The sequence below is a fragment of the Asparagus officinalis genome, chromosome 6 (genome assembly GCF_001876935.1).
Source record: "Asparagus officinalis chromosome 6, Aspof.V1, whole genome shotgun sequence".
NCBI classification, from domain to species: domain Eukaryota; kingdom Viridiplantae; phylum Streptophyta; class Magnoliopsida; order Asparagales; family Asparagaceae; genus Asparagus; species Asparagus officinalis.
In genome coordinates, this window is record NC_033799.1 from 53,998,142 (window position 1) to 54,019,583 (window position 21,442).

A 21,442-nucleotide genomic window follows, 5' to 3' on the forward strand; every position below is an offset into this window, starting at 1 on the left:
AGACTAGGAACCCTCTGGTTCTATGCATGTGATTTCTGAGGAGATTTGTAAGAAGGTGAGAGACAAAAGAAATTCTATTTTATTACCATCCTCTTCTGTGGGGCCCAACAACAACAAGGCAGGTATTCGTTCTTGATAGATCTGAAGAAAGCTTAATGTTGTATTAAAGTGTGTCTCATGAATAAAAGACTTTTATATAAATTATATAAATAATATCATTCATGGATCTGCTGAATAATGAGAAGTTATTGATAAACTGTAGGAATCTTTTACAATTAAAGATAAAAAGAATCATAACACTAACTAGCTAGGACCCCTAAAATTTCAAACAAAGGGCCCAAAATTAAAATTTCTCATTGGAGTTAGGGGTATTTGGCGGCTCGAAAGTGAATTGAAAATATTGCAGATGACTTTTATATCCACATTGGCATTCACTTCAAATACAATGTTTGTTTAAAAACCCAAATTATTGTTGAAAGTGTAATATGAAGATGATGTGACAAAACATGGTTAGATAGTAAATATAATTAATATAATTTGATTAAAATTGGCTATCATTTTTATCACTTTCATGTGGGTTCACAACTAATTTAGGGAACATTAAAATTACATTAAATCTTAGGTGTTAATTTTCTTATATTTTACTTTTATAACCACTTGAATACAAGAAAACATTTAAAATAGTAAAATTAAATTACTTTTTCACTTTCATCTTTGATCTTTCACTTTCAAGCAAACAAACACCCTCTAAGTATAGTCAAAACCGCATCCAACAAAAGATTTCAATACAGTCAAAACCGTGTCCCACAAAAGCTTCAATACACATATTCTCCAGTTCCTCCGTAGTCCACTTTTTCCACAAATTAATCCCTGTAATCACGCGCAGCATCGGGTAAGAAATCAGATTCGATGCGCAAATGACCAACAAAAAAAAAAAAGTAAAAAAAAAAAAAGGAAAATGGAAATGCCCTTTCTAGTAGCGAATTCCCCTCTGAACGGGCACCCCCTTCCGATAGCCAAAAATTTTAAAAACACTCACCCAACTCTTTAACCGCTCTCGAAACATGGGACCCAGGCCTTCCTTAAACCCTTAAGACTCTAATAAGCCAGAAATATACGAGTGGGGCCCACTTTCCTGCGCTGCGTTTGCGTCCCTTCCCTCTTTTGCGTCTCGGGCTTTCCATGCTCGTCATCACGCCAATAAGCCCTTCCTCCTAAACAAAGCCCTACTCCAATCCCCTTACCGCCTCCCCAATGGCCCTCCTCCCCTTCATGATGGCCGCCATCCTTCTCGCGCTCACTGCGGAGGCCGCGACCGACCCAAACGACGCGGCCGCAATGCACGCTTTCGCGAAGGCCATTGGCGCCGATTCTGCCCTAAACTGGTCGCCAACCTCCGATCCCTGCACCCAGTGGCCAAAAGTCAAATGCCAGGGCGATAGGGTTTCCATCATCCAGATCGGAAACATCAGCAACCTCTCTGGTACCGTTCCCCCCGAGGTCGGTAACCTCACCTCGCTCCAGCGCCTGGAGCTTCAGTACGTGGGCCTTACTGGGCCCCTCCCCTCCCTAAAAGGCCTCGTCCTTCTCAACGTTCTCCTCCTTAACGACAACAAATTCTCCTCAATCCCTCCCGACTTCTTCGATGGCCTCTCGGCCATCACCGTCGTCAACATCGACCGCAACCCCTTCTCATCGTGGGCGATCCCGACGACGTTAAAAGAATGTTCTTCCCTTCTCAACTTCTCGGCCAACGACGCCAATGTCACCGGCGGAGTACCGGACTTCTTCGCCAGTGCATTCCCTGCCCTCAACCATCTGGGTCTAGCCAACAATTTGCTTGGAGGTCAGATTCCCGAGAGCTTTGCGAGCTCAGGGATGAAATCACTGTGGCTGAATGGTGCGGGGTTGAGCGGCGGAGTCCATGTCATTGCTGACATGACTAATCTGATTGAAGTTTTCCTGCAGTCAAATTCATTGACAGGCCCATTGCCTGATTTTTCAAGATTGAATAGCCTGCAGCAGTTGAATTTGAGGGATAATCAGATTACAGGTATCGTGCCCAAGTCGCTGACGGAGTTGAAATCTCTGCAGACAGTGGTTCTGACAAATAATCTGCTGCAGGGTCCGGTGCCCGTGTTTGGCAAGGGAGTGAATTTGGATCTTTTGCCTGACAGAGAGAGCTTCTGTCATGATTCCAGCGATGAGTGTGACCCCAGAGTGACTGTTCTGTTATCCATTGCTAGTTCTTTCAGGTATCCGGTGAAGTTTGCGCAGAATTGGAAGGGTAATGATCCTTGTGCGAATTGGATCGGAATCTCTTGCGATCAGAGTGGGAATATTATCGTGGTCAACTTTCAGAAGATGAATCTTAGTGGTGTAATCTCGCCCGATTTCATGTCACTTGGGTCTCTTCAGAAGTTGATTTTATCAAATAACAACTTGACTGGCACTATACCATCTGGTCTTGTTAATCTGAAGGCTCTTAAACTGTTGGATGTATCGAATAACACAATTTTTGGGCAAGTGCCGAGCTTTAGTAGTAATATTGTAGTGAATACTTATGGGAATCCTAATATAGGGAAGGATATGCGTGGTCCTCCTGGTCGTTCAGCTCCTGGTTCATCTCCTGATAGTAGCAGTGGTGGAAAATCTAATGCAGGAGTAATTGTGGGTTGTGTAATTGCAGGAATTTTTGTGATTGTTATCGCTGGGTCGTTGTATTTCTTTTATAGGAAGAGGAAAGAAGCAAAATTGGATAAAATTCAGACGCATGGCATGGTGATCCACCCTCGCCATTCTGGGTCTGATGCTGAGTTGCTTAAGATAACTGTTGCAGTGAATGAGAATGAGACTACAAGCAATACAGGGAGTGGACGTGTTAATTTTCAAGTAGTGGAGCCTGTAAATTTAGTAATATCCATCAATGTTCTGAGGGCCGTGACTGATAATTTTAGCGAGGATAAGATTTTGGGACGTGGAGGTTTTGGGACAGTCTACAAGGGAGAGCTTGATGATGGTACCATGATTGCTGTTAAGAGAATGGAGTCAGGAGGTGCACTGAGTTCAAAGGGACTGAAGGAGTTCAAATCAGAGATATCAGTCCTCACCAAGGTTCGTCATCGTCATCTTGTGTCTTTGCTTGGATATTGCCTTGAAGAGAATGAAAGAATGTTAGTCTATGAATACATGCCTCAAGGAACACTTAGCGACCATCTTTTTGATTGGGAGGTAGCAGTGATGAAACCGTTGGAATGGAAGATGAGATTGTGCATCGCATTGGATGTTGCGAGAGGAGTTGAGTACTTGCACAGCTTGATGAACGAGAGTTTTGTACATAGGGATTTGAAGCCCTCTAACATACTCCTTGCGAATGATATGAGAGCCAAAGTTGCGGACTTTGGCCTTGTGAGGCTTGCACCAGAGGGGAAACAGTATTCACTCGCAACCACACTTGCTGGGACTTTTGGTTATGTTGCTCCTGAATACGCAGGTAATACTCAATCTCATGTCTAAACTGTCCTTGCAGTGTTCGTGGATAAACTTGTTTGTTTATTACATAGGTAAAGGTTTGCCTAGCATTGTATTTTATACTCGTGCACCCTATGGTTAAGCTGGCTGGTCAGTTTTGTTTAGGTTAAGAAACTAAGGTCACAACATAATATAAGTATCAGAATTAGGTTTTTGATTGTAAAAACATACCATACTGTGTTGGAAAAAAATGATATGGTCTCGAAGGGGAGTAGTTGCATAGTTTTCAATCTCTTCCCCTAACCCGTACCCTGCATTAAAAAAACCAACCAACATGCATGCCCTCACTCTTCTCTCTCTGTTAACAGAGAAAATTGCATACTATTACCACCTCCAAATATCTTCTTTTTGATATAAACTGTCTGAAGCAGTCTATCATTGATGAAATCTCTAAACGTGCTCTGCAATAAAATATAGTCAACTCTGATACTATACTATATACTAAAGTTATTGGAGATGAAGACTGCTTAGCTACAGTTCATCTCCAATGACAAAAAATATAGCTTGGTTTTGGAAAATAGTACATACATTGAATGTGGCACAGTAGTACTATTGTTGCTTCCCATTATACACGTCACCTGTTTGAGTCTTCAGTTGGTTATATTTTGAAGTTTTCATGTTTTTTAACCTATACACCCAAGTTTTACCCATTTATTTTTGAACCCACCAACTTTTTATAAACCCAAACGTCTAACCCTATTTATTTTTTGGACACATTCTTCTGCAAAATCATATACTCCACGCAAAGATCTACCCCATTTAATTTTGTGCACACATACTTCCTACAAGATTTTTTTTACTAATAAACCCTTTATCTCCCATCTATTTTTAAACCCACTTACTTCCAAACTCACTCATGGCCCAAACATATCTAAGAAATCGTTTTCGAAGTCGATGTGTATTTCAGTAGTTTTGCATAGTTTAATTTTATATAATTTTCTTTATGTTGCTATATTATTTCTTGGAGTTACGATGTAGTAAAATGCCTAAACAATAAATATTTTTTATTCACACTAATTTACCATCATCATGAATTGTAGATGATTTTTTTTGCTTATAAACCCATACTACTACATCAAATTATTTTACTCATCACACTTCCAAAGAGGATTTTTATAATTACAAACTTAGAGTTTTACCACCATATATCTTTAAACTCAGCCAATTCCAAAATCACTCTTAATTTTCTAGCTAGTTTAGTACATTTTAAACTACTATATTTTTCTATAACTTGCTATACTTTTTATTCAAAGAGGTAAGATGTATGGTGTAGCGTACAAGGTTTTAAATGTCGGATGTCGGGTTCATGTCGGACCGTTGAAATCCATGTCGGATGGCGGAAATCGGGGATATATCGGGGAACATGGACTAAATATCGGATTACAATATCGGGTGGTACCCATATGTATGATATCATGTCCTAAATTTAATCTAAGCATTCCTAAATTCAATATAAGTATACTTTATAAATTCTAGAGACGGCGCCGGCGATGGGTGGATTCCGACGTCGCAGGGAGGCAGTGCCGGGGCTCTTCTTCTTCTTCGTCTGCTCAGGGTCCTTCGGATGAGTCACCGACTACCCTCTTCCCTTTATCTCGACGACGGGATACCCTGCCGGTCCTCGGGTTCGGATTTCGAGGCGCAATGGGAGATGGACGAAGGGCGACCGAGATGGAGGTGGGGGAATGGCATTGTCATTCACGAAAGGAGTGATGGATTTCCAAGTCCGCTACAGCCCTAATTTTTCTTTTTTTTTCTATCGGGTTCATAAGAAACCCTTAAACATGAGAACGGGTCAAATGGGTTTGAGTTTTTATCACTAAACCACAACCTGATAACAAAAAATAGATCTAAAAAAGGGCCATATCGGCTGATTTTTCAAAGCTGAAAAATCGGCCGATATGCCTGATATGGCCCTGATATTTCCGATTTGGTCCTGAAAACCGACATACGAGTTGAAAACGCCCATGTCGTGTCGCTCAAGCCCTCAAATCGACATGTCGGCCGACATATCGGACATGTTGGCCGACATTTAAAACCTTTGTAGCGTATTTATAACTTAAATGTTTAAACCACTTTTTTTTGGCTTTTCACCTCTCATGCCACACCGTCACGCAGGTCAATTTTGCTTGTTATGAGCTAAAATGTTTGCCAGTTTGCTAACTTGACCCCCTGTTTTTCTGGTGATATAGTAGATAACTCTAAGCACAAAAACACTATCAGATTAAGCATCATTTTCATCACTGCCCTAGTCATCTTTGTGTTTAAGATTAATTGTAGCCATTTCAGTGTCTAGTCAGGACGTTATTAATTTTAGCCATTTCAGCATATGCTGGTTAGTCAGTCATTCATCCTCACTGAGGGTGTGGTTAATCTTGAGGTCATTTGCCCTCTTCATTTATTTGCATTATTTCAGGTGTATTGCGTTTGTGGATGTTGTAGATAGATTCTTAGTTTCCTTAGATTTGTTTACTTTTGTTAACAATTCTTGTCAAATATGTTTGCTACTACTATGTTGGTAGTATTTTAGTTATAATTTTATTACTTGACAGATAAGCACTTATTGTCATGTTGAAAAGCTAAGTAATACTCTAGCTCTTGATATATATGCTACAAGATTAGTCCATTCCTTGAGTTTGGGAGTATCCTGCAGTTGGAGTCTAACCTATCCAATGTATGCTGCGTTGTTTTTCTTATAGACGCACCTTGCTTCTACCAGTGTTCTGTCTCTAAACATACCTCTTTTCTGCAAACCTAATTGATTCGTTTCCTAGATTGCCTGAGTTTATTCTTTCTACACTTTCTCCACTCACTTCCACCATTGGAGGGGTTTGTGACAATAATGTGGACATGGATATATTGCTCTAGCATTTGCGTAAGGAGTTCATGAATATTAAGAGAAGATAATAGAATTTGGCCCTCGGAGAGCTCAAATGTAATAGATCATATAATATTTACAATATATGAATGCATGTGTTTCAGATTTTTCAAGCTAGGCATTAGGATTACTGGTTAAGTACAGAATTGTTTGGATTACATTTTTCTTTAAAACTTTTACAGACTACAGAGCAATTTACAAGAATAGGGATCAAGGGTAAGTGGGTAACATTTGATGGTTCTCAAAAGCTAACTTCAAATTTTCATCTCTAAGGAGTTACTTGCTTCAATGTAGACAAGTCACTAAATTGTTTGACAAAAAACTAAAATATACGATGTAAAATGACAAGTAACTTAAAAGATTCCTTTACTCTGGTGCCACGTGAATTTCTTTCGCATCTATTGATTGAGATTAGTAGGTAAACGCTTCTAAGATTGAAGGAAAAGATGAAATCGGTAACATATAAGTTTGTCATTCACTTGTTCATCATTAAAGTTGTGCTGCTAATCTGGACACTGTTCAGCTAGTATAGCTATTCATTTGAATTTGGTTCATATGCATATGATTTTTCTGTAATTGAGAATTGAAGTATCTCCCTCCACTAAGTAGTAATAAATGTTGTTACTTATATTACTTAAATGTGTTGGTTCATATGCATATGATTTTTCTGTTCAGTTGTGTTTTGTTAGATAGAACTAACAGCCGGCTGATTTCTCAAGTTCTTTCACACTCCAAAATCCCTCCGTCTGCTTGATTATAGATCTGATGCTTATAAGTATTTCTTTTGGAAATGAAAGTAATTTGCTCATATTTCAATATCCTTAACCAAGTTCTCTCCATTCTTCATTATTTAGTGAAATCCACATGTGCAGTGAGTATTAGGTAGTTTGGCTCAACAACTAATTCCGCAGATACTCATATCTTATCTATGCAGTACTCTTGAAATTTTATTATAGTTGTAATATCTTTTAGTAAAGATAATGAACAGTAGAAAACTATGAAACATGAGTTTTTTTTTGTCCACAATAGCCATTAATTAATTTCAATTTGATAAGCGCACATGAAAAAGTAATAAACAGACAGTAGGCTTTTGTTTTAGGTTGACTCTAAACAAAGGAGTTTTGTCAATATATATAACTATAACCTTTTAAAGTTTCCCTTGTAGGCAAGAGACCTTTTGATCCATTATAACAAAGCAAGTTTGAAGCACATACACTGTAAAGTGAGTCCACTGTGTGCGTACCCAGCAAGTGGCTAACACTGACACATGATTTGCGCCTATGTTATGTGGGTACTTCTATTTGGAAGCCGTAACTGTACCGGACACATACCCTTAATTGTAACCAAACTTCTTGGACACCACTTCTTGAATATATGCACACGTTTGTTCAAGCTTAATACCCAATGGTATACCAATGTTTTAATTTAAAACATTCTTCATACACTTCTTGGATGTATATTCTACACTTCACATCTAGTTTTAATATGTTGATCCTATATAAATGAAAAAATGATGTTGATCTTATGTAAATTACTAATTTTAATACATATGTATAGTTGTGTCCCCGTACCCCACTTTTTACAAATTTGCCATGTCCCGTACCTATATCAGCACCCGTACCCGTGCTACTTAGATAGGTGCTTATCCTCACCATTTTGCAAATATTGTAGTGATGTTTGACACGGAAGATCTAAAATTATTAGTGGAGGGTGTTGCTTCAAAAAACTAAAGTTTGCTGTGACAATACCATGAAGCCGTACATAGATTAAACATGCATAAAAAAGATCCTTGACATAAGTGATTACACTTCAGACAATTATAAATTTCTAGCAAACATGTAAGAAGAATTATAATAATTATGTATTTGAGTGGACTCTAGGTATCTTTAATCAAATATCTCATATGATTAAAAGCTATAAATTTAAATCATAACTAAATTTCCTAAAACATGTCTACTTGGCTAGAACTTATGTACACTAGTACATGTAAGCAACGAGACATCTTGGTTCACACATGGTCATGTCCTCGCATCCTACTTTTTAGGATTATGTGTGCTATATTTCCTGTGCTTTGACTGTTCCATGTTTCAACAAGCAGGCTACTCTCTGGCTGCACAGTTCTTCCTATTAGCTATGAGCTTTTTCGTAATAGTTGCCTTAAGATATATGACGTATGCCTATTAAAGATGTGTTTCAAGAATTTAAGTTTCAATACCAACACTCACATAATTGGATACGGGTTTGCCATTTTCATGTATTACTTTAGCTCTTTTAGCTGTTATTTGAATATTGACAGAGGATGGATGAAAATCCAACTGAACCTGGAATAAAGAAGCATCTGGTGACAAGCATGATGACTTTTTTTTTTTGAAAAGACAGGTAGGGTAACCTAACCAGCGAAGTCCTTAACAATACTCTGTCTCAAAAACAAAGGGACAGAAACAGACCAAAAATAAGAGAACAAACAGTCAACCGACTTAGCTAGGGAACAAGCAATACCATTAGCAGTGCGTCTTACATAAGAAACTTTAGAGCAGCCAGTAATAGTCAGACCAGCGCGAACTTCATCTGTAATAGGAGCCAAGGAAGCAAAAAGAGAAGGAGAGTCCACCAAGGAGATAGCCTTTAGAGAGTTAATTTTCACCACTGAAATCCTCCAGTTCATACCCCGAACAAAGTGAATACCTTCCAGGACAGCCAACAGCTCCGCATGATCCACAAACATAGGAGCCATGATCCTCATAGAGTAGCAACCAATCACATGTCCATGGTGATCCCGAATAACATCTCCCAAACTAATAATATCTCCTTCCAGAGGAACAACAATATCTGTGTTGAGCTTCAGCAAACCAGGAGTAAGGGGATACCAAGCACAAGGCTATTTGGAAGGGGTGACAATATCACGGGAGAGACCTCTAACTCTACACCCTTCCTCTACAAAACAGAGAATCTGAGTCACCAAGATCGAGGCCTCTCTAACACCACCATCATGAGAGCGCATATTCCTTTCCCCCCATATAAATTACATGATTATGAAAGCCAAAGTCAGAGAGTCCCCAGAGCAAACAGAGGTGAGATGGAAAAGGAAATCACCACAAGACGTGTATTGAAAACCATTAATCACTTTCCAAAGATCTAAGGACTCCCACACTAAACGAGCAAAGAAGCAAACGGTAAAGATATGAAGGACGGTCTCAAAGGCAGTAGAGCAAAGACGACAACTAGGGGCCACTGAGATCCCCTTACGAGATAAACGAGCTGAGGTGGGGAGAGCATCATAGAACAGACGCCAAAGGAACACTCTAATCTTCGGTGGGATCTTCGCATACCAGATCAAGGACCACCACTTCGCTACCTTAGAATCTGAGGTGGAAGCAGTATCATGCATAGTGTGGCGAAGAAGTTAGTATCCACTCTTGATTTTATAACATCTCTTCTCCTCATAATGCTAAATGAGTCTGTCAGTGACAGGAGAAGACGACAGTGGGATAAATAAAATATCCTCCCGATCTACCTGCCAAAAGGAGGTAGCAATCATGATTCCAAGTACCCGAATCAGAGATCAACTCAGCCACCCTTCTGGAAGAGTCGATCGGAGAAGTGAGTGGCCTGAAAGAAAAGAACCTTAGGATCCATGGGTCAGCACTGATAGAGATATTCTGGCCATTACCTATCCTCCATCTCAGACCTCGAGCTAGGAGCTCTCTCCCCCAGATAATTCTCCGTCATAAATAAGAGCAACCAGGGCTGACGCCAGCTAAAAGAAAGTCCGAGTCCCTGAAATATTTTCCCTTCAAAACCCTACTAGCCAGAGAAGAAGGGTCCTGAATGATTCTTTATGCCTGCTTAGCCACCAATGCCTGATTAAACATCTATAGATCTCTAAAGCCTAGACCACCCTTTGACTTTGCACGACACACCTTCTGCCACCTAGCCCAGTGAATCTTTTTCTCACCAGAGGTTGATCTCCACCAGAATCTCATAATGATAGACTCAATCTCCCTGTACAAAGAAATTAGAATGCGAAAGATACTCAGCACATAGCATGTGATCGCTTACAAAACAGCTTTCACCATAACCTCTCGCCCACCAGCTGAGAAAAGAACCATCCTCTAAGCTTGGACTCTTTTTCAAACCGAGTCTCTGATTAAAGCAAAAGTCTGACGATGGTTTTTTCCAACCACCAAAGGGAGGCCTAAGTATCGATCATGTGACTGGACCCTATCAAGCCCCAAGAAAGAGAAAATAGAGGCCCTAGTATCATCATCTACATAGGGGTTAAAGGTGATGGTTGACTTCTGAAAGTTTATTTTCTGACCGATTGTAGCCTCATATAGTAGCAGAGTACTCTAGACAGTCTGTGCAGCGACCTAGGAAGCCTGAATAAAAACCAAAAAATCATCTACAAAAAATAAGTGAGAAATCCTTGGTCCCGATCGGGAACAAGATAACCCTGTGATGCACCCATTCTCCTCCTGTCTGATGATCAGTACCGAGAGAGCTTCCGTACAGAGAAGAAACAAATATAAAGATAGTAGGCATCCTTATCGCAGACCACGAGTAGGAGTGACCTGACCCACAATCTGCCCATTGAGGCAGAAAGAGAGGAAGCAGAGATACAGTTCAGGATGAGATGCCCCCAATGATCTGAAAATCCCATGACCTGAAGGACCTTGTCAATAAACCCCCATTCCACTCTATCATATGCTTTACTCTTATCAAATTTTAGTGACATATGGCCGGACTGACCCCGTCTCCTTTTTTGCAATGTGTGGAGAAGTTCAAAAGCAACAATGATATTATCCTGAATTGATCTCCCTGGGACAAAGGCACTCTGAAAGCATCCGATCAGACACTTTGAAAGCATCCGATCAATTCGCTAAGAACTTGCTTTAACCTATTAGCAATGGTTTTCATGACAATCTTGTAGACCACATTATATAGATCAATGGGTCTAAAACCTGTCACAGTCTCAGATGAATCCTTTTTGGGGATAAGAACCACATTAGTTTTATTCTAAGATCTGATAGACGAACCCCCATTTAAAATCTTCAAACATGCAGCCGAAATACCTGGGCCAATAACAGACCACTGGAATTGAAAAAAGGATGCATAGAAGGGCCTATAGATCGAAGAGCACCCTATACCTCATCACCTGTAAAAGGCTCAGAAATGATTCGGATGTCATCCACTGAAATCTTAGAAGAGATAGCACCACCCACCTCAGCCAAAACCTCCTCTGAAGGAGTGGAAGAAGAAAATAGTTCTGAGAAATACTCCTCAATAAACGTTGTAATTCCTACATGATCCTCCACTCAAGTGCCATTAGGATGACGTAGACGGCTAATAAAGTTCTTCCTCCTCCTAATGGAAGCTCTAATATGGAAGAATTTGGTGTTACAGTTCCCATCTCGGAGCCAATCAACCCTAGCTCGATGTCGCCAGAAGCTCTCTTCCCTATACTCAAGAACCTTCCTCTCCTTCTCAAGTCTTCGGATCTCAGTCATACGATCCCCACATCAGGAGAAAAGTAAAGAGACTGGAGCTTTCGCTGAATAACTGATAATATGTGCCTCCATCTATCAAAACGCTCTTTGCTACTGAGATTTGTAGCACAAGACTCTAGCTTCTGACAAACTGATTCACATAGACCCTGTTGTGTAGAGATCCTAGGCCAAACCCTGCTAATACATAACTCAAATCATCATCTTTGAGCTAGAAAGCTTCAAAGCGGAAGGGACGATCATGCCTAACTAGAAGGGGACGAGGAGCAGCAAAATATAACATAATAAGACGATGGTCAGAAACAGAGAAATCCAAGTGGTGTACCTCAGCAATGGGAAATATGTCATGCCAGCCATAGTCAGCTACCATCCTGTCCAAGCGCTCCTGGATATGAGATGTACCAGTCTGACGATTATTCCAAGTGAATGTGTACCCGCAATACCCCAGATCAAGTAGCTCATAATACAACAGAACATTCTGAAAATCTAGCATTCTCGAAACATGCGCCTGTCTACTACCCATCTTCTCCTCTGGGGTCGTGATAGCATTAAAGTCACCTCTACATAATCATGGCTCAGAGGAAAGACCCCTCAACCATCTCAATAGATCCCAGGACTGGTACCGTAAGTGTTTCTGAGAATGACCATAAAACCCGGTGAATTGCCAGTTCCTTCTCGCTGAGTCAACAACTGATGCATCAATGTGCACCGAAGAAAAAGAACGAATAGTCACATCCATTTCATTGCCCCATAGTAACACGAGTTCACCACTTCTGTCTTTACTATCCACCACAAAGTAATTCTGGAAACCCAATTAAGATCTCATTATCTGCGCCCACCTACCAGAAAGTCTAGTCTCCGAAAAAAAACTTGACTTAGGGAATGAGTCTGCATCAATCTGCGAAAAACAGTCAATGTTTCAGGGTTCCCCAGTCCCTGAACGTTCCAAGAAAAGCAACTCATGGCTCCTGACGCCCCTGGCCATCAGGGTGCGCCTCAACAAGAGTAGAATTTGGACTGAAAATTACTAATCGTGCCCTCTTCTCATGTACATTCTGAGGATCCTTCAGAGAATCTTTCTTACGTTTGCCTCTTTTCTCTTTCTGTTTGGAGCCCTGCTGCCCAGACCCTCTAGCAAATCTCTTCCAGGTCGATATAGCCCGCTTTCCAGAGGTGGATGTGGAAATTGTAACATCATGCAAATCAGAGTCAACACCAGTATCCATGGGCAATGGTATAGGAGGGGTTTCACACCTCACCGTGACTGGAATGATCCGTAGTGGAGCACTATCATGTGAATCATCATCACGAGTATCATCTGAGACCACCCGAGATGATGGTTGTTTCTTTCCCCTACGATCTGCTCCAGTTGCTCCAGAAGACCGAATCTCAAAGGCCTTAAAAGGTGGAGGGGGTTCTCTGAGCTAAGAACCATATCTACTTTTGGATGTGATAAAAATACCATCGAATTGTACATTTCGTTTGTCACACTCAGCAGCTTTATGGTCAATAATGCCACATGAAAAGCAAAAGTCAGGAAGTCTCTCATAAGGGAGGAAGAGCTTCTCAATCTCCCCTGTCTCTTCAAAGCAAACACGTACGCCTCTTTTTAGAGGCTTAGTAATATGCACAAGAATTCTCAGCCGCATCTTGTTATCCCGCAAATCAATTCCTTTAAGTTCTCCTATAAGCGACCCATAGTCCCTGACGCACCTCTCGTTCATCATAGCCAGTGGTACATTCTTAACGTTTACCCAAAATAAAGTTGAAGAGAAATTCAGAGAAGTTAGGACATCGACCTCACGAGGAATAATCAAATTGAGCAAGTTCCTTTCAAAACACCATGGCCCACCATCAAGCACTTTCTCCCTATCCACATCGGAACCGAATTTAAAAAGGAAAGTATTCCTTCCACTGTAATGTTCCACCTAGAAGGAGGCATCTACAATCTATACCTTCTTAAGGACACGCTTAAGACCATCTCTATTAGCAATCTTCCTACCAAAAACCTTCCCCAAGAGACAGTTGTTAAGGAAAGGCGAATCTGTCCGGTCCTTAGTTGACAGAAAAACAGGGTCATCTTCGTCGTCTAAGCTGGATTTGGCACAAAACTCGACCAGCCCATCATCATCAATTCTCGTCATGTTCCAAATTGATTTGGAGCCAAGAGGCTGTTTGAAATGGTGATGCCGTTAATATGAGACCGATAGACGGTCTTAAAACGACGTTGCCGTTAATTTGAATATGAGAGACGGCTTTAACGACAATGCTGTTAATTGGAGACCGAAAGGCGGTCCTGAAACGGCGATGCCGTTAATTGAATATGAAACGGCGATACCGTTAAATAAATATGAAACGACGATGCCGTTAATTAATTATGAAACATCGATGCCGTTCGTGTGAGCTGAGAGACAGCTACCTCGGAGGCTGAGATGTGGGAAACCCCGAAGACTGCCGTGAGAGTTGGGGACGAGACTCAGATCTCGCCAAATAATTCGTCGCAAAACTATCAGAGTGAGACAGGAAGGGCCGAGCCTCACAAAGATTGTAGAAACCGGCTAAAAAAATAAAATAAAAAAAGACGGTCGTGTCGATGGAGATCCGTCACGAGGGAGGGGAAGAGAAGCGTTACACGCTTCCAGAGAGGAAAAGGAACGGACTGAGATTTAGGGTTTTCAAAACCCTAGAGAGGGGGCGGCTACAAGAGAGGGAGCCGACTGAAAACTAGGGTTTTGAAAACCCTAGAGAGGGCGGCTACAAGAGAGAGCCGACTCTTGATTTTCTCACTTTTATGGATTTGATGACTTGAGGGGTCCTTAAGATGAGTTGCTGAGAATTTGTATTACAGACTTCATAAACCTGAATGGAATTAATACCTTAGGTGTTACTAGCAGATGGTGAGAGGGAAATGGCACAAACATGTTGTAACTCTATAGCATTACAATATAGTTTACGGTATTTCAATATAACGTAAGTTATGAATTTGTTGGCGTGCAGTTAACCATTAATGGTTCAGTTTTGACCTTTAGTTTAACTTAATTAGAGTTAGCCAATGCGAATACTGCCATTGTATTTCAAGTGAACATGAATTATTACCATTCTTCTGTAAATCTTACAGAACCAATTTATCTACTCTGATGTTTAGAACCAAAGACAATAAGCATTCAAGCTTCTTTGCTCTTTATTTCTTGTGTACAAATGATGTAATATGAAATCTAAGTTAGGGGACCCTATTCATCTTTTCTCAAGTATATGAAACCATTTCCCAATAAGCTTGTGTTCTTTGTTCTTACATCGAGATTGCTTCATGAAAAACGTACAGACCTCTGTTCATTAATTGCTAAAGTCTAGAACGTTAACCTTTAAATTGTTTGATCTTTGCTTATAGTATAGCTTTCTATACATTTTTCTTCAATCACTGACAATAGCCTTTGTCATATCGTGGGCAGAAATGGGGCGTGTAACAACTAAATCTGATGTCTTCAGCTTCGGAGTAATCCTAATGGAGCTAATCACAGGCCGAAAGGCTCTTGATCAGAGCCGACCATCTGATAGCACTCATCTCATCACTTGGTTTAGGAAAATGCAGATCAACAGCGAGTTTACCAAAGCCCTTGACCCTGCAATCGACCTTAATGATGACGAGATATCCCTGAGTGTTAACATTGTATCTGATCTTGCTTTCCACTGTTGTGCTCGAGACCCTCAACAAAGGCCCGATATGAGCCATGTTGTCAGCATCCTATGTCCGCTTGCTGAGAAATGGAAGCCTAGTCAGAATCTAGATGATGAATATGGAATTGAAACCAGTAAGAGTTTGCCTCAAGTACTTAAAGAATGGGGTATTGGGAGTAATATTATGAACGCTGGATCTTTAAAGAGGAATACAATGGGAAGCATGTATCACAATACCCAGGATAGTGTTCCTCCAAACCCAAGGGACTTGCCTCAAGCTAGGTGAAGAGAAGGAGAATGGAGATGTGTTTTAGTTGGGATTTTCATTTCTCTATTCTTTGCTTTTGAACCTTGATTGTCTTTGTAGATGGTTAGCGTATTGAGGTTTCAGTTGATGGAAGGTTTTAAGGAAGAATTTTTTAATAGGAACGTACTGGCTTTTCCTTTTGCCCTTATGCCCTTTTGTTCTTGCTATTGGATATAAATCGGTTTATGTTTGAAAGCGTATCGAGTGCAGGCTTTGTCCTTTTGTACTATTTGGTTCTTCAAGTTATGAAATTATTTTCACATGAGCTACACACCAAATTACTCTTTTAAGGGCTGGGTTGTTTGGTTCCATTTCTATTAAAAAGGAAACGAAAAGAAAAGAAAAAGTACTTAAAATTTGATTTCCATATACTTCTATAAAAACTTGTATGAAAAGTTAACAGAAATTCAAAAGTGATGTTTTCTTATATTTTATTTTTTCTTTATTTGGTTCAAAATATGAAAAAAAGAAAATCAAATTTATAGAAAATGGGCTCAGGAGTGGAAATGTATAAGTTTTGTACGAAAATTATTATTTAATTCAATGCGTTAGATCTCTAAGCAATTTTCATCCGTATGGAGAGGAAAATGATTTCTATAAAATATCCTCATTTTCACTACTTTATAGAAAAATATTTTTATTAAAATCTGATTGAACCAAACAGTGTTTAAAGACACCTACAGAAAACTATTGTTTACAAAAATGCTATTGTTAGGCATATTCATAAAACGTTTTCATAAAATAAGTAAACCAAACTGCCCCTTATTCTATTACACACAAAGTGTGAGATCCTTCTACTTGAATTGCTATGAAAGTGGAGAATCATTTTGGACAAAATAGTTGTAATGACCGTAAAATTTTGATACTAGTTAAAATAAATTTTTGGTATTTTAAAATATTTAATTATGATTTTTAAAAGAGTATTTGTATTTTTCTCGATTTTCTAGAAATTTTCTATGATTTAAAGTCTAAGTTTTATATTTATTTAAATAGTTTTGATATTTATAAATTAATTTAGTACAATGAAAATTTTTGGGATTTATCCGTTGTGTTACTGATACTATTACATATTATTTTAAATAATACGTCGTATTATTATTACTATTACGCATTAATTCTTGTATTATGTTGAATTATTAGTTACGTATTATTTATGTAAATTATTGTATTATTTTAATTATTACGTATCAGCTGTCGTATTAGCATAACTGGTACGTTTTATCGTGTAGATAATTGTCACATAATTATTTGATTTTAAATGTAAGTAAATATATTTTTATTATTATTTATTCTCGTTTAATTATACAATATGTGTATATTTCGACTATTTCGTATCAACTGTTGTATTAGCTCAACATGTATGTTTTTATTTATAGATAATTATTATGTAATTAGTTTAATTTTTAAGTAACCGAAATTATTTATTTTAATTATTTTTATCTAAATACCTGAACCCATTTGAAAATAATCCAAAATTTTGCTTCCCTTCAAACCCAAACAACCATCCCCCTCGTCACGTTCTCTCCCTCCTCAAATTTTTCTAAGAAAACGGCTGCCCACGCGCACCGTAAACTTAGACTACGCCGCTCCTGGTTTCTCACCAATCATATCTTAAATTTTTTATTATTAAAACTTTTTATTTAAACCCTGCCTCTCTATTTTCTTGTGCTCACCCTCTCTCTTCTTTTTCTCTCTCATCCTCTCCCATCAGCTCACTCTCTCTCATTCTCTCTCTCTATTCCTTCCCTGCACCCAAACTCTCCGTCGGCCAGCGCCTGAACCCGACCAGCCACTCCGACCTCCTCGTCCTCCTGTGCCGTCGTGCTCTCCCTTCATCAACCCTCCAGCCGTCGCGCCTCCTCACCGTTCTCCCCTTACGCCGCCCTGCGCTCCGGAACCTGACGCCGCGCTCGAATGCGCCGTCGACCGAGCTCGAGCTCCTCTCCGCTCCAGATCTCTTCCCCACCGCGTCCAGCCGTTGAAACACCCGCTTTGTCGCGAACGTCATGCCCCTCGGCTAGCCACCGCGTTCGCCCAGTCCCCCCAGCATCGGGCCCAGCACCTCCTGCATCCACACACCGACTGCAAACCCGCGCAGGCGCGCCGCCGGTTGGAGCTCGCCGTCGACGGGTCACCCCAGCCTGCCAGCCGCGCCATCGTCCGGCAGCCGCCGCTCTCTTTCCCGGCCGAGATCCTCAAGCTGCCCCCTTCGCTCACCGGCCCTCCTTCTCGCAAACCACGCACAACTCGTTGCCCATTGGCATGATCAGGCGCGACCCGCTGCCCCGTCGCCGAGATCCCGCAGCCCTCGCCGGAGTTCCGACCGACGCTCTTCAGACCCGCGTCAGATTCGACCCGCACCGTCAACGTCGATTCGATCGACAAAAACCCCGAGGCAAGATCCCGATACTCTTTTGACTTATCATTCAATCCTTAGACCGCTTTGAATTAATCAGCTGCTTGCAAGATCCCTATTCTTGCTCAGTACATTTTTAGATTAATCACAGATTAATTATGCATACGAACTCGTTACCCGAATAATTACTCGTTATAAATATAGATCTGTCATGAACATAGTGGATCGAGAACTATAATGTATAGAACTGCTATGACGAAATGGACTGTGGACAATAACGTATGACCATTCACGCTATAATACATATACTGTGATGACCTGCACGGATTTATTTGACGAATGATATTAAAAATAATATTATGATAATAGATACTATAAATATAAAATAAAATAAAATTATTTTAGATTAATTTATAATTTTAAAGAATTTATTGACAAAATAATCAATTTAAAATAATTATTATTTTGGTGAAAAATCATTTTAGAGTAATTATAATAAGTTAATAGAATTTATTTGACAAAATAATTATTTTAGAATAATTATAAATAATTTAAAAGAATTTATTTTGGAAAAGAGTTTAATTTGGAAAATAATTATTTTTGAATTAATAGTTTATGACTGTGTAATTGATAGTTGTAGAAATGACATTTTATGTACCTTGCCATCAACATGTTGACACTCTTATTTATACTCACTCATGTTATATATGCATTTCTGATTCATCGTTAGCTTGTATAGTCATGCTCATGTCATATTGATACTCGTAATTATATTCTGTCATATGATTACTCATTTGATTCGTGCAATTGACTGATATCATATCCTTATCGTACTCACTTATGCACTAGCTTAGAATCTCGTACAGGTTTGCTTTGCAAATTCACTGCCGGTAAATATATTATTATTTGCGGCTTTGTATAAATAAGCGTCGGCCGTGTATATTATTGATGGCCTTGTATTGTAATCATTGACTCATTTGTGGTTGTGTATCATTGTGGTGGATGACCTTCGTGCCTATGTATTTGTTTTCATTCCTGTGTCGGCTATACGCCTTGATTTTTCTCCAAATTGTGGAGATGAACCGACTATATCCTTGTAGGCAATTTTGCCGTTTTCACTAAAATAGGGAGGGGAGATTAACGTCATGATTTATTAACAACCCCGATTTGACCTCCTCTATGGCTAGGATGATTCGTTTTGTCTCTTTCTTTCATTCTATTGCTCCGTTATTCAAAATTAGACCCGAAGTAGCTTTCTCGTTTCCTGCGTCGACCTACCTTCAATTGAACTAAACCTGAGTTTTCTTCTCTGTTGACGTTGTAGGATTCCTCTTTTGTGACGTCATTGTACTTGTGATTATTTTCTATATTTCATTTTCTTGGATCGCTTCCTCGTGTAGCGTGTATATCTCCTTTTCGATCGATATATATATATATATATATATATATATATATTGTAATGAATCATTCTTTTAATTATGTGATATGCCTTGATATTATCATACATGATCATTCATGTTCGTTATTTCTGGTTGTGTTTGAGAACCATTAGTAGTCATGACCGTAGTAGTCTTGTGTGACCTAGAGACATGTGTCGTGTTATTTTAGAAAAACAAGAAGAGTTGGGATGAGGAAGTTAATGTTCATGTGATCATGTATCTTCCAGGCTCGCTCCCGTGGTTGGTGTCGCCACCGGGGTTGGTTTGTAGGGCTAAAGTGAAGTGTGTACATCACTTTAGTCAGTGAAATCGTTTCGTCACTCGGGTTCTGTTTGAAGTTCGAACCAGGAAGAAAACGGTTTACGTGTAGTCCTCTAGGCCGCATGTGTAGCGGGATTGGATGCACGTAGGGAATTTGTGAACAGTCAGTATCCGATGACAGGAGCGTTGACTCTGTGTGAGAAGTGATAAGTGACCAGTGACCTGCTATAGAATGGCTAGTTACATGACCTCGTTTCTTGGCTAGGTATGATTTCTTGGGAGATGTAGGCCAGTTGAGTTTCTTTTCATACATAGATCGTGATTAATATTTAATTATCTATAATTTGAGACATATGGTATATACATGAGGGTTTCCTTGTTTGGATTATTTTGCTCGACGTACTACGTCTCTTGTTGTAGATTTTTAAGTATTAATTCCATCTAGTTGTGACCTTATTAGTTGGATGATTGTTCTGATCGCTAGTTGCATGATCGACTTGTTACTTGATTGATTTTGTAGAATTTCCAGTTGCACGTTCTTTTGTCGTTTCTATTATCGTATCGTTTTCCGCTTTAGATTTTCGTTCGTTCTTTTCTTTTGTGGGGTCTTGCCGTGTGTCATGCACCCTGACGTACACCTGTTTTCTCTAGTGTACGTCAGACTTAGAAGAAGAACAGGTTCAGCTGGGAGTTCATCAGAAGCCAGAGGATTCTCAGCAGGAGTGCTCTGCAGACGGAGCAGAAGAAGCTGAAGCTTAGTTATTGGTTATCCGTTTTCTTTTGTATACCTTCCATTTCTAATTTATCAGTGTATTTTGTATCTCTTCAGTATTCATTTGTTCAGATTTGTATAAGGGCATGTTTGACCCGTATTTTTATGTCTTGGATGATATCCCATTGTGATATGATATTCTTTATTCTGAGTTTGTCTATTATATTCTTGCTGATTGTGATCGGGGACCTGTGCCTTTGTATTGTATTGTTTCTAGACGCTTAGCGTATTAGGTTGAGAAGAAAAGAAAAGAGAAAAAAAATGATAGTGTATATTTCTTCTCAATCTAATACGTCACGGGCTTGTTCACGTTCCAATTCCCGGTATTTTGGGAAGCGGGGCGTGACAATAGTCTTTCGATGTAAGTAGTAGTATAAGAAGAGCTTTTTAAGTGTAGTCATCTACTCTTTTACTGTAGCTCTCAAGCCATAATATGCTATATTTGAGGATGATTAGACACGTGCTTCTTCAATGCTTAATCTGTTAGGCATATTTAAAGGAGCAACTGTAACAATTCATAAATTAAATAATGGGTTATTTGCATATATGCCTCTTAAATCATATGTATTGTAAAGCTAGCCTTCAAATCTAAATATTTGCAAATAACCCCTCAAATCATCCATTTTGGAAAAACACCCCAACTCAATTAATCATCAATTTTGATAGGCTTTGTAACTGTAATGAAAAAACTATCAACAAAATAGTCAAATTTTTACTCA

General features: G+C 39.5%; 1 protein-coding gene across 1 annotated transcript; it reads left to right on the top strand.

The window, feature by feature from the left end:
- LOC109844551 (receptor protein kinase TMK1-like) lies at window positions 1,135-16,124 on the top strand. The gene is made up of 2 exons (XM_020413632.1): window positions 1,135-3,493; window positions 15,363-16,124. Exons 1-2 carry the CDS (start codon window positions 1,255-1,257, stop codon window positions 15,872-15,874), a joined length of 2,751 nt encoding a protein of 916 aa, XP_020269221.1. The 5' UTR covers window positions 1,135-1,254; the 3' UTR covers window positions 15,875-16,124.

Bases quoted from the DNA above. Each gene is read 5' to 3' on its own strand.
- LOC109844551 (XM_020413632.1), top strand. From the start codon at position 1,255: ATGGCCCTCCTCCCCTTCATGATGGCCGCCATCCTTCTCGCGCTCACT. The intron at 3,494-15,362 runs GTAATACTCAAT...TATCGTGGGCAG, and splicing joins TGTTGCTCCTGAATACGCAG to AAATGGGGCGTGTAACAACT.